We start from the raw sequence: 14924 nt of genomic DNA on the forward strand, positions 1-14924 counted from the left end.
TAAGTAACAATGGAAGTGTCAACAATGGAAATGCTACGTAACAATGGAATTGTTAAGAGAAAGCGACGTGCAAGACGCAGATGCAGTTTTTTTCGTTTTTGCGGGAAATCGAACATATTTTTAGACCCATCTAAAAATTCTCTAATTAGTCTGGAAACAAGGGGGCCCAATTCTTGCATTCTGTGAAAACGGGTAAGGTTTACTGTAACGTAATAATCTTTATCTTAGTTATCGTTACTTTTGCCCGAGCAACGCCAGGCCCACCTGCTAGTTATTAATATATATTTGCTATTGTTTTTCTTCTTCTAATATCCGAATAAATGAAAACACGACAATTTGAAATAATATTTTAACAATAAGACAAAGTAAAATAGGAAAATAGTTTAATATAGAATAGAATCAGTTTATTAACATAATAGGCAATTGCCTGTTACAAGGGCGTACATAACATTAATAAAAGATAGAAAACAAACATTTAATAACAAAGAATCAAACAAACTACATTATTTGAGGTAGCTTATAGTATTTAAGATTTTACCATCAAAAGTTTTCTAACACCATTATAGAAATTAAAAATTTCGTTAGTAGTAGCCTGATTAAACTTATCATACATGTAACTCACTAGACCTTGGTTGACATTTTGATCTTCAGTGGTTTCTGAGTCTTGATCTTTATCAAAGTCGCAGCCATAAAATAAATGAATTTTTGATAATAGTCTTTTACAGTTTAGACAAGTTGACTTGTCATATTCTAAATATTTTCCTACTAATATTAGTCCACGTTGATTCAGTCTCATCTGGATAAAAAATTTTTCGACTTGAAAAGTTAAGTTCGTGAAAATATAATTGTTGATAAACGGATAGTTTAAAGAGGGAGTTATAGTAAAACTTATTACTTCTATTACGAATATCATTATTATCTTGAACTATAGAACATTCTATAACTCTATGCATTAATTGGTTGATATATTGATTATTATTTCTGAGATAATCAATGACTAGTTCGATAGAAAATCCATATTCATTAAATATATGCGACAGTTGAATAATCAAATTTCGATTTGTATTTATCTTCTGAGATCTATTGTATAATAGTAGTGCAAGCTTACTAGACAAGTCATCTATGTTAATTATCTTTTGTAACCATTTCAAGCAAGCTTTAAACAAAATCGTTTTTATTTTATATCTATTAAATTCCAAACGAAGAACACTCCCCGGCACATTGAACTCCAACTGATAAAGCTTACGTATAAATATATTTTGAAGTTTTTCAAACCTATTGAATTTGTTAAGACACCAAATAGGAGCAGCATACAACAAGGCGTTTAACACTATAGAATTGAACAGTTTAAAGTGAGTTTTATTATTTCTTATTTTTGTTTTAGAAAATAAAATTATCAAATTATTCAAAAGATTCCTGGATTTACGAGTAATATATTTATAGTGTTTTTCAAATGACAAATTAAAGGTCCAAATGAGGCCTAAAAATTTCTTTTCATTGACAACATTTAATTTTTCATCTTGAATATAAAAAGACATGACTTTTTTAGACATTTTATTCCCATTTCTAAAGATCATGACCTCAGATTTATTAGGATTAATTTTAACCCTCAACTTATGTAAGTATTCAGTAATTTGTAAAATTATACGTCGAAGAGCAACTGCAGATGGAACAACAATGACTATGTCGTCAGCATAAGATAATGAATGAATACAAATGTTGTCAATGTAGATACCGTCGTTTTCGTTCGTAAAACAATCGTTCAAGTCAAATAAATAAAAGTTAAACAAATAAGGGGATAGAGGATCACCCTGTAACAATCCCCTACAAACAGTAATTGGATTACCACATTAATTATTTTGTTTAATTATAACATTGTAATTACCATAAAGTTGACCAATAATATTTATTAGACGTTTACTAGCTTGATGTTTAAGTAATTTATTTTGGAGCAATTTTATGGGTATTGAATCGTATGCTTTTGATAAATCCAGAAAAATAGCAAAAACTTTACTTCTCTTTTTTAGTAACTGCGATTGTATTAATGTCAGTAAAACAAATAAGGCTTTTTGCGTGCCCCTTTAATTATTATATTAAATAGTTTAATATAATAATTATTTAAATTATATTTGTTACTTATTTATTAAATATCTATACAACGTGTTGATTTTAAAATTATCTATTTTTCGTCTATAAAATTTAATCCATAAATTTTTTTGGTAGTAAAATCGACTTGCCATTGATCTTTTCCTGATAATTGATGCTTTTTAACAGAATCTATAGCCCAAAATTTCTCTTGAAAAACTAATTTTGTGATCAGTGCTATCCAAACCACTACTACTACTATCTACACCATAGACTTCTATACATACTTTTTTTCCCGCGAGTTTTAATAGAATTTGTTGCCAATAAACATCCAAGAACAGTCAGTATGTCATCATCAGATGCCATGGCCGACTGACTGACTGAGAGACAATGGCGTAGCGAACATAACTGGCGCCCGGGGCACGATACTATATTGGAGCCCCTTCCCCTCCAGAAACAAATCTTGTTTGTCTTGGAGACCATTTGGGGCCCCTCTGCGAATGGCGCTCGGGGCAAGCTGCCCCACAATAGCTACGCCTCTGCTGAGAGATTTTCTTCTTCGTGTGTGGGCGATAGGAAATTCTGAAGTTCCTCAAGGTCAGGCAGCCCCAAAGGAGTGATCCTGCGGTTCCTCTCGTACCGCGCAGGATTACTCTCGCAACGACTTCCGTTGCCGCGGCTAGGGGTCTTCTGCCTTAGGGGCGTTTAGTCATAATCCCACGAACAATAGCTTCGCGCTACTGGTCACTCGACCAAGCATATGTACAGTACAAAGTGTCCGTTACACCCACACACTAACATTCATACATACAGAAAAACTCCCGATTTTTTTTTTTTGGCATTTCTAGACTTTTCAAGGTTCCCTGAGACCAAAATTATAGAAAGCTTAGTTAATGATTTTTTGATCGATAGCCATACTTTTCCTCTATTATAGATAACATAAAAGAAAAAGTATTGTTCAATCACAAATGATCATTTTACATTGACTTCTGTTGACTTCCTTATACATGATTGATACAAAGGTAAATTCACTATTTTTAGATACTAAAGATGGTAACTGAATTGACATAAACTAATGAATCGCTATATTATTTGTGAAGCGATTCCTTTATTTAAATTCAACTTTAAAACAGAAATTTGAATGGAAATGAATATTTTTTTCAGCTTTTTCTTTGATGTAATTAGAATGTAGGTAAATAAATAATTCTTGTAGCATTACTAAGAAAATAATATTACGTGATTTGATTTACACACAGATTGGCCGGAACAAATAAAGTAGATGTATTACTTTCTGATTGGTAAATACTTTTATGATTCCAAATTAATGATATATAAAAGACAAGTTTTTTTTATAAAATCAGTAATGTCAAGATTATAAAACTTAGTAACGAAGGAAAGTAATGTTTGCAGAATTTCGTCTGAAAGGTAATGCATAATTTAAACGTTTATAAATAATTTTTACTTCTAAATTTAAAGCGTTAATAATGGTATATTTATTAATTATTCGTTTGTTATTAATAATAAGTTATTAATGTAAAGTATAAAGTAGACTTTTCTTCTTCTTTAAGAAATCTTTTCGTGTACAAACTTAAATTAGGAAAATACATTATAGCTTGCATTTTAGTCCTTTTATTTTGTAAAAACAATAGCAATTTTTTTCTTTCTTATTTTTATGTTTTTTATCATCTGTAACTATAATTATGATAAACTTGGTTTATATAAAACAATCTTATTCAATGTTTACAATATCAAATTATGTTACTTCACTGTATTTCCAAACAATGAATTTTAAATTAACATAATAAAAGGTTCAAACTCAATTGTAATAGCATTGATATTGTATGAATTATTATGTTTGAAAGGTTGTGAATTATCTGTTATCAATTATTAATTATCTACGACAGTATAGTTTATTCTAAATATACACTATCTTATCAAATTTTATATAAATATATAAATCATGTCTTAAAGCATTTACATGATATCAAAATTTGATATTAAAATAATTTAAGAGAATATTATTTATACATAATGTTATTTTTATATACGTGTCTTAGATTTCATTAAATTATAGTGTATATTTATAATTTTTTACATAATTTAGTATAAATACAGTTTACCCCCTATAACATTGTTGATAATTCCGTGTTATATGAATTCCTTGTTATACGAGTCACTTAGATTTTACAAATACGTATGCCGGGCTGTGAACGGCTCTCGTATTTGTAAAATCTAAGTGACTCGTATAACATGTAATTCATATAACACGGAATTATCAACAGTGTTATAGGGGGGTCTACTGTATTTTATTCATTGTTATTCGTAAACGTGAGGACGGCACCTAATAACATACGTCTCACGCGATAATTATATAATTCTGTTTACATTTACGAGTTATGTTTACGTGAAATTACTTAAACCTTTTGGTTGTAACGATTTATCAGTAGCTTCGTTAACTGAAGAGGGGTCTGGTTTTATGGGGTAAGGCAATGCAACACGAAAGAGAACTTTCTATGGGAAACTGGACTCTATTTACTGTTATATACGAGAATATCGCGCTCCCATCAATGAGCTAACCAGATGTTTCCCGGGTTTTATTTACGTGTCTAAGATATAAACTGAGGCCAGTTTCCCTTAGAGAGTTTGCCGGAAGGCATTACTCTTTGGTGGATAGCCAATGTGTTAAGTTGCCGTATGCCATTAACCTTAAACCACTCGACAAATGGCGCGCCTCAGTAAATTAATACAGTAGAGCGTCGAATATCCGAAAGTCAATCATCCGAAAGAATTCCAGTCGGCAAATTTAAATTTTCGCCAGAGTTGTGGCGCTGCAATCTTTGGCTATGTCTTGGGCTACTCAAATATTTTACGTTTTTGATACTAAATTAACTTCTGAAGTATAATTTTTTATTGTTTTTATATTTTTCAATATATTTATTTTGTTCGTACAAAATAAAAAAATAATTTTTAACNGACTTTATAAATTCAAAGAAAACTAACAAATTCCATTTCCAAAATTTTAAACCGTGTGTTAATAGAGGAATTTAATAAGATTTGAACACAAAAACTTGCTTGGTTTTAGCTGTTTAAGTTTTCAAAAAGGATTTTCCCATAGGAAAAATCATTATACTGTATTTTTAAAACCATATGCCAAAGATCGAGTGCAATTGGCGTTAAAAATTTAAAGTTTTTTTTAAATTATTTTTCTGTGTTTTATTTCTATTAAGAGTGTTTTTCCTTCTCAATTTCTTTACAGATATCCCATAGAAAGGAATTCGTCCAATATTGTCAGGCATAGTTGCTCTCGTATTTGTAAAATCTAAGTGACTCGTATAACATGTAATTCATATAACACGGAATTATCAACAGTGTTATAGGGGGGTCTACTGTATTTTATTCATTGTTATTCGTAAACGTGAGGACGGCACCTAATAACATACGTCTCACGCGATAATTATATAATTCTGTTTACATTTACGAGTTATGTTTACGTGAAATTACTTAAACCTTTTGGTTGTAACGATTTATCAGTAGCTTCGTTAACTGAAGAGGGGTCTGGTTTTATGGGGTAAGGCAATGCAACACGAAAGAGAACTTTCTATGGGAAACTGGACTCTATTTACTGTTATATACGAGAATATCGCGCTTCCATCAATGAGCTAACCAGATGTTTCCCGGGTTTTATTTACGTGTCTAAGATATAAACTGAGGCCAGTTTCCCTTAGAGAGTTTGCCGGAAGGCATTACTCTTTGGTGGATAGCCAATGTGTTAAGTTGCCGTATGCCATTAACCTTAAACCACTCGACAAATGGCGCGCCTCAGTAAATTAATACAGTAGAGCGTCGAATATCCGAAAGTCAATCATCCGAAAGAATTCCAGTCGGCAAATTTAAATTTTCGCCAGAGTTGTGGCGCTGCAATCTTTGGCTATGTCTTGGGCTACTCAAATATTTTACGTTTTTGATACTAAATTAACTTCTGAAGTATAATTTTTTATTGTTTCTATGATAAAAATATATCTAAAATATATCCATGCATTAAATCACCGATTTTTAAAATATAAGTAAAGAAAAAAATTCGTTTACTCTGCAATATTCTTTCAAAGAATATAAATAGTTCAAAAACCTTTGGCTGATATTTTTCTTCAGACACGTACAAAATAAAAAAATAATTTTTAACGATACAATAGTCTTTGTTAGGCTTAACACTGACGAAATTTCAACGCGAAGCGACATGCAACGGAGAAAAATTTCAAAACGGGATAGGTTATATTTTTTCGTACATAATTGGTTATCCGAAAAATAAGTTATCCGAGTGACCNAGATGGGATAAATTAATATATTTTTTCGTACATAATCGGTTATCCGAAACATCGATCTTCTGAACAACCCCAGTCCCCAATTGATTCGGATAATCGACGCTCTACTTGTATAAGTATTTTTTAAATTTTCTTACTATTTATTTTGGTAAATATCTTTCTTTAATTAATATGTTTAAATCAAATTCGATACAGATAAAAAAAAGTATTGAAATTGTATCTTTATTTCGATTCTCTAACACGGCAACACCCCTTTTTTTAATATAGATTCCTCCCATTTGACGTCATGTCATTGTTGTCTAATCCCTTCTTCGCGCGAACAAACAGTTAAATAAATTGAGTTTATTAAATTAATACTGTTTTTTATTTTTATAGAAATATAAAATTCCGAGATGCCATGCGAAGATGATTTATATGCCGTTAATCGATTTGTATCATCCAGTTTTAAATGGTTGGGCTTAAAAATTGGACGGCATCCATTATACTTCATAATCATTCCTTCACTTTTCACCGCATTGATGTGTTTGGGAATCCTAAGATTAAAGGTGTTTGATGATACTGAATATTTATTTCTTCCACTTGACGGTAAAACCGTAAAAGTCAGATCGGAAATAGAAAGATTATTTCCAGAAAATGTCACTGATTTTGATGTTTCGCACATAACGAGATACCGAGGTAGTGGCGTTATTATAGTCACACCCAAATATGGAGAATCTATGCTAAACCAATCGATTTTTGAGGAATTGACGACGTTAAATGAAATAATTTTCAATATATCTGTTGAATGGAAAGGAAAAACTCTGACATACTTAGATATATGTAGAAAATACAAAGGAAAGTGCATTAAAAATGATATTTTGTCGCTAAAAGATAAAATAGAAAAAATTAAAAGTAAAAAGTTTAAAATCAGGTAAGTGATTCTTTTCAGTTTATTGTGTTATTTTTTTAAGTTCGATGTAATCTTCGAATAATATTGACTCATTTCGAATGTAACTAAGAAAGTAAACTGCCAGCTTAATTTTTTTTTCAAATAGAATTCCATTGGGAAGATCAATTTTATTCATTTAATATTAATTAATCTACTAGAACCGCGGTTCCCAAAGTGTGGGTGGTGGACCGCGTTGGGGTTCGCCAGAGATTTTACACAATAAAACAAAAACAGCGATACCGACACTCTTTTATCTTGTATTTACAGCAGAAAATTAGTGTAAAATATGTGCTTGTTTTTCAGAAACTTGTTTCTCTAATCTGAACTCCGTATTCGAAATACACACAATTAAATCATTTCCAAGTTCAAGGCAATTTCTCGCTTGTGTTTTGGTGTAGTCATCGATGAGAAACTTTTTCTGAAAGATGTCCAGTTGCGAATGGTGTCATAAATGCTTAAAGAGGGGGTATAAATAAGAAAAAAAGAAAAGTTCTTAGGGATCGCTAGCAAATATTTACGACTTTATAAATTCAAAGAAAACTAACAAATTCCATTTCCAAAATTTTAAACCGTGTGTTAATAGAGGAATTTAATAAGATTTGAACACAAAAACTTGCTTGGTTTTAGCTGTTTAAGTTTTCAAAAAGGATTTTCCCATAGGAAAAATCATTATACTGTATTTTTAAAACCATATGCCAAAGATCGAGTGCAATTGGCGTTAAAAATTTAAAGTTTTTTTTAAATTATTTTTCTGTGTTTTATTTCTATTAAGAGTGTTTTTCCTTCTCAATTTCTTTACAGATATCCCATAGAAAGGAATTCGTCCAATATTGTCAGGCATAGTTTAAATTTGGGTGGAGTATCTACGGATGAAAACCAATTTGTAACAGATTTCAAAGCAGTTCGTTTAATTTATTTTGTAAATTATAACAATTCTACTAATCGAGAAATTTCCAAACTGTGGGAAGAGAAATTTCTGAAAATTGAATCTCATTTTACTTTCAAATATATTAATGTAATTAAAATGACCGGATTAAGTATCAACATAGAAACGAATTATTTCATTGAAAACATTATAATTCATATTATCATCAGCGGAATCATAACAACAATATTTGTGATGGTTTCGTGTTTATCAACGGATTGGGCAACGAGTAAACCTCTAGTCGGTGTCTGCGGATGCACCTCTTCTTTGTTTGGAGTTATATCAGCCTTTGGTATTTTACTCATTTGTGGAATGAAGTTTATCGAAATAAATAGTCTTATTCCTTTTATTGTTTTAGGTAAGTAAGGACGACTCTCTCATATCCGGACTCTCCCTTATCCGGATAACTCTCGCCCACATTAGTTCGAATATGAGAGAGTGTACTGTATACAATTTGATCCTTTAGTATTTAAACCGAACTTCATTATAATTTTTGAATCTTTATAAAGTACCTTTACTATTATTTAGGTATCGGATTAGATGACTCGTTTGTTTTATTAGCAGCGTGGAGAAGGACTGATTATAAAGATCCAGTAGAGAAAAGACTAAGTTTAGCATATTCTGAAGCAGCAGTGTCTATCACTATAACGTCATTAACTAATATAATCTGTTCGTTGATTGGATTAACTACTAATTATAAAGTAATTCAGATTATGAGTACTTACATGGCCTTAAGCATGTTAATGGATTATATCTTTCAAGTAACGTTTTTTGGTGGATGCCTTGCAATTAGTGGTTATGCCGAAGCTAAAATTCGACAATCAGTGTCTTATTCTCCTGTTAGATGGAATAAAAATTCAGGTAGATATATTTTTATAATTTAAAATTTTATTATAATTATAGCACGCAAAACTACTGGATAAAACTTCGCAATTAAATTTAAAATTTGTCAATTTTGTAAATTGTGTGTTAAAGTCCAATGTTTTCAAGAAGATTCAATTGTAATTTATTAAAGAATTTATTAAAATAGCCATATAGGATGGACAAGGAATTTATAAAGTAGATTATTTTATACGATTAGTTTTTCTTACATTTCTTATTTTTATAATTATAAATATAATTAAATAGCTTTGATTTGGCTAATTTTAAATTAAAGTAAAATTTATATTATGTTTGATTCTGATGAAACCGTGTTGTTGTTATTATGCTGTTTTTTTGTAGACACACTAAGGTGACATATTTCAACACTTGGCAAATTATTCACTATTTATTCAGTTGGGTCCAACTGAATAAATAGTGAATAATTTGCCAGGTGTTGAAATATGTCACCTTAGTGTGTCTACAAAAAAACAAAAATTTATATTATGTCTTTGTCCACTTTGGACATTCTTGTTAACTAGGACTAATCCAAAGTGGACAAAGATAAAATACTTCGTGTATATAAGTAATTAAGGAGAAGCACATATAATGTTACCAAAGTGTGTAACATTAAATTTTCTTGTGATCACTAACAACCTGCGAAAGAAATTGGTTTTGCTGTTCGTGTTCGTCTTGGTTATATTTTTCAATTAGTCCAACTCATTTCTTCCTCTTTTTCAAGAAGGTTCGCCATGAGATGTGAGTTCCACTTCAGCAATTGCATTGCTCAGATGACTGGCACAGTCTAAATTCTCGAAATCATTGCTGGATGACGAGAAACTCAAAATAACGTGAGGTTCTATTCCTGTTTTCTTCCGACTCTTCTCAAGCCTGTTAATATTTTATCGTTCGCTTCCGTATTCTAGAACCTCGTCAACTCCTGCCATCTTTCTTCTTCGTTATTTTTCCTCTGAGCCTTGTCAACCTTCTTCGATTGTCATCGTGATGGTATTTCTGGATGTGCAATATCCAAATTGAGCTCATTGAGGCTGTTGCTGAAAGCAGTTTGTTTTTCGGATAATTTCTTCTTCTTTTCATTTCTCTTTAGCTTCTACCAGTCACGGAAGTTTTTTCAACTACAATTACATAATTAGCGATTATTACATTCGTGGAAATTGGCTCACTCGCTCGTCTCGTGTGCCAAACGTCCATTCATGCCATAATCGCCTATACGAGGGCTGTTCAAAAAGTATCGGACCTTTGCTCGGCAAAAATACATTTATTGATTTTGAGGTACAAAACCCTAATCCCCTTCAAAATAGTCTCCTTGGTAGTGTATACACTTCTCCCAGCGTTCCTGCCATTGCTGGAAACACTGCTTGAACGCATCTTTTGGAGTGGCCATCAGCCAGTCCGTCGCATTCCTCACGATGTCTCCTCTCGACTAAAATCGGGTTCCTTTTAGCGGCATTTTCAGCGTGGGAAATAGCCAAAAGTCACACGGAGCCATGTGGGGAGAGTACGGAGCATGAAGAACAACAGGAGTGTTGTGTTTGGCGACGAAAGCCCGAATCAGATGCGCAGAATGGGCGGATGCGTTATCACGATGGAGCTGCCAAGTTTTGATCGACCACAGATCTGGTCGTTTGCGTCGCACAGCATCGGAAAGACGACGAAGGACCTCCTGGTAGTACTCTTTTGCGATGGTTTGGCCTTGTGGTGCGTACTCACGATACACCACCCCACGAGAGTCGAAAAAACGTCAACATGACCTTGATATTGCTGCGGACCTGCGCTTTTTTTGGCCTCGAGGATCGTTCCCAAAAGCCTGCTGAATCTTGAGAATGGTTTACGCTTGGGTATCGCCAAGGTTTTTGGCAAAATTTGATGTAAGATCGCTGCTCACGTTGTTCTTTCCAACTTAGTGGAATTCGACGAGAGCTCACTACATGTCCTCACTCATAGGCCGACTGCCAACGACTGACGCTTCCTGCAGGTGGGAAAAAATTCAGGGCTGTGCATGACTGTCCCCTTCACAACTCCACCGAAGGAGGCCTCCCGCGCATTATTGGTTTACGCGGAAAAAATAAAAGTTCGATACTTTTTGAACAGACCTCGTATTATAAACTAATTGTATAATGTACTATTAATATTTTAATTACTGCTTAAAACCACAAATTGTTTGTATTATTGATTTTATAACTTTAAAAGTCTACCCATAAATTAAACTCTTGAACTTAACGTTAATCGTGATTAATCCAAAATAACACAATGTTTATAATGAAAAAAATATACAGTATACCTTGTTTATTTACAGGCTTTCAAGCACTCATGACGTGTAGTTTTCTTCCGGAAAAGTTCAGAGAAAACAGAACCACGACAAGTTTCTATAAAGAAAAATTAGGTAGAATTATTTCATTACCAATAGTAAAATTTGCCATCATCTGCATCTTTCTTGCGTATCTTAGTGGCGCTATTTATTCTTTAAAACATGTACGCACTTCTACCGACTTGAAGATTTATTTCTGCAAGAACTCTTACATGATTGACTACTTACAGGGCGACGTTAAATATTTTTCAAATTATCGCGATAGAATTCAATTATTGATTAACAGACCATTAGATTATTCAAACCCCGAAGTTCAAGATAAGATCGAAAAATTTATGATTCAACTAGAAAATTCTCCTTACATGGCTGGATTAAATTTCACTAATTCATGGTTAAGATCATATTTGAAATTTATACAAAACCCGCATTCATGGATATCTTTTCATGGTTATAATTTGAGTAATCCTGAAGATTTTGTGGATGCTTTGTCTAACGTATTTTTAAAAATTAAACAATTTCAAGCTTTAAGAAAGAATATTGTCTTCGGTGCAAATGGCAAAAAGATATTGGCTTCCAGGTTTTTTGTTCAAACGGGTCTACTCGACAGTGTAAGTGCTGAAAATACAATGTTTTCTAACATGTGGAAATTAACAGAATCATCCGATCTACCCATTCAGGGTTTTAATTATCGATATGTTTACTACGATCAGATTTTTACGTCGATTCCTGTTGTAATTCAAGCAATATCTATTAGTTCTTGTTTAATTATTCTAGTGTTTCTAATTTTCATTCCCAGCTTATTTTGTGCAATATGTATTGGTTTCACAATCGCTTCAATCGAAGTCATTGTTATGGGTTACATGACATTGTGGGGAATAAGTGTAAATCAAGTATCTATGATATTGTTAATAGTTATAACGGGATTTTGTACGGATTATTCGGCTCACATATCGTATGCGTATGTAAACAGCAAGAAAAACACTTCGGATGAGAAAATTAAGGATGCTCTACACGCTGCTGGTCACGCTATCGTACAAGGATGTCTGTCGACAATTATAGGAGTTGCATTACTGGTAACTGCTCCCTATGAGTTTTTTGTAAGCGTATTTAAGATATTTTTTATTGTAATAACCTCTGCGATATTTTACGGTTTATTTATTTTACCAGTTTTATTGTCTTTGTGGGATGATTTTCGGTTGTATTTCAAATCGTCAATAAAAAATTATTTTAAATAATTTATTGAAGTATATTCTCTTATTTGTATATTATTATAACATATTTTCAAACTTACCTAACGAAGACATGCGATATACGCATTAATAAGTTTATTTTTGTTTAAACTAACAAAGCCTGATTGCTTTGATATCAATGGGTGCGGTGCTACAGCACCATAAACGTCCAAATGGATACGTCCTTGTTTTACTCTTCATACATCTTTAAATTTTATTAATTTAACATATGACTTTGATTTCTGATTTATAGTTAATAGAAAAAGTATTATTATTGTTGTTACTAAAATAGAATAAATTTCAAATATAGTATAGGAAAGGATTAGAAACTTGATTATTTAAAGATGCAATCGGTATTTATACGTGTAAAATATTAAGTTCTACTTATGAGGTGTATATTGGATACAAATGACTTATCGTATACTTATTTTTATATAATTATAATAGCTTATATAAATACGATTTTCAGACGAGTACATTGGAAGATCTAATCTGACGCCTTGTTTTTTGAGCTGAAACCCTCCGTACAATTGTTACTCCTTCGCTAATGCGCGAGAAACAAAATACATGCAAAGTTTTCTTTAAATTCTCCTGTTAAAGTGTGAAAAAATGCCTTGCATGGTTGGCAGGATAAAAGGTTTTGTTACATTGCTTGAAAATTTTTCGGGAAGAAAAGTTTTTAAGTATCATTGTATTATCCATCAAGAAGCTTTTTGTGCCAAGGACTTAAACCTGTCTTCTTTTGTTGACTTTGTAGCGCGCTGTATCAACAAAATACGAGCTCGAGCTCCGAATCGACGACGATTTCGTGAGCTTTTCCCGGAAGAAACGGAAGAGAATGGCGAGTTACTACTTCATTGTAGTGTGCTCTGACTTTTCAAAGGAAGTGCACTCGCGAGATTTTAGAATTTGAGGTAGTGTGTTTTAAAGTATCTGGAAGAAAACAATGAACTTCCCAGTGACTGCTCGCTACTCAAGAATGAAGATTGGCTATGGGATTTAGCTTTTTTCACCGATATTATGGGACATTTAAATAATTTAAATTTAAGATTATAAGGAAAAGATTGTATTTTTCTTACCCTAGTTGATTATATATCTTCGTCTCGATTTTGGAGAAAGAAGTATTTCTCACGAAATTCAATGCACTTCTGTCGTTGATTCAGCTGCTCCTTAAAGACACATATTAGCTAATGCTTTCAGAATTTCTTCAGAATCGCTTTAATGTGTGACCACTGTGGTTAGGCACTGGAAAATTATTGTCCTCTAGCTGCAATGCTTCGAACAGGAAGAGTCAGGTGCAAAATCCGGAAAGAACAGTGGATATTACAAACGAGATTTTTTTTCTTATCCAAAATTTTTGAATTTACATATCACACACAGTGTTCAAATGGTTTTTACTCGAATGCTCTAATTTTACTAACATAAATGAAAACACATAGACCCACTGTCTATTCGTTATTGTTACACTGTATATGCAATTTATTTTTAAAAATGGGTTTTGCTGCTACACACCCCATCTCAGGTCTCAGCACGCCTGTCAAGATCTTTTATATCCGCTCTATATTTTCAAATAGATAAACTGAGGTTTACGAAATTCTATCTGTGATATTTCATAGTTTAATTCTCGACAGTTAATGTGATTACACCATCCATTGTCACTAGCATTTATCTGTGAGATGTTTAGTGGTGCTCACACGTTAAACAAATTTGTGAAATTGCTGACTTACACAGTACAAGTAGTAGGAATGAACGAGTAATTTGCTAAAATTCAGCACACAAATTTAATACTGTGAATCTTCTATATTTAATCGAATGCTTCTTGAGAGCATCAATAACGATCGACTGGCGACTTCTTTCAACTTCTTCGTGCATGTTTCGTTCGTTTCACACTGTCACACTGCATATCTATAATATAATCGAGACGGGTTGATGATAATAATAATAATAATAAGTGCAGAGCCCAAACGGTTAGGAGTTGGAAGCTGAAATTTGGTACACAGTTAGGGCACGTCACGAAAACGCACACTAAGAAGGGATTTTTCGAAATGCCCCCCTGGGGGGAGAGGGGCAGGATTAAGCTTAACACTGTTAAGTAACAATGGAAGTAGTAAGTAACAATGGAAGTTTTAAGTAACAATAAAAGTTTTAAGTAACAATGGAAGTTTTAAGTAACAATAAAAGTTTTAAGTAACAATGGAAGTGTCAACAATGGAAATGTTACGTAACAATGGAATTGTTAAGAGAAAGCGAC

General features: G+C 32.4%; 1 protein-coding gene across 3 annotated transcripts in view; it reads left to right on the forward strand.

Moving 5' to 3' along the window:
- The window catches only part of LOC111634469 (patched domain-containing protein 3-like), a 20935-nt gene extending 8252 nt beyond the window's left edge, over nt 1-12683 (forward strand). For all 3 annotated transcript variants that reach the window (XM_023379243.1, XM_023379242.1, XM_023379244.1), the window contains 4 exons: nt 6780-7314; nt 8134-8615; nt 8786-9118; nt 11433-12683. In XM_023379243.1, coding sequence (XP_023235011.1) covers nt 6797-7314; nt 8134-8615; nt 8786-9118; nt 11433-12679 — 2580 coding nt within the window. In that variant the 5' untranslated portion in view covers nt 6780-6796 and the 3' untranslated portion in view covers nt 12680-12683. The remainder of the gene's footprint in view (nt 1-6779; nt 7315-8133; nt 8616-8785; nt 9119-11432) is intronic.
- The last annotated feature ends 2241 nt before the right edge of the window (nt 12684-14924 follow it).

The sequence above is a fragment of the Centruroides sculpturatus genome, unplaced genomic scaffold (genome assembly GCF_000671375.1).
Source record: "Centruroides sculpturatus isolate CEXI.00-Female unplaced genomic scaffold, Cexi_2.0 scaffold710, whole genome shotgun sequence".
In the NCBI taxonomy this organism is placed as follows: Eukaryota; Metazoa; Arthropoda; class Arachnida; order Scorpiones; family Buthidae; genus Centruroides; species Centruroides sculpturatus.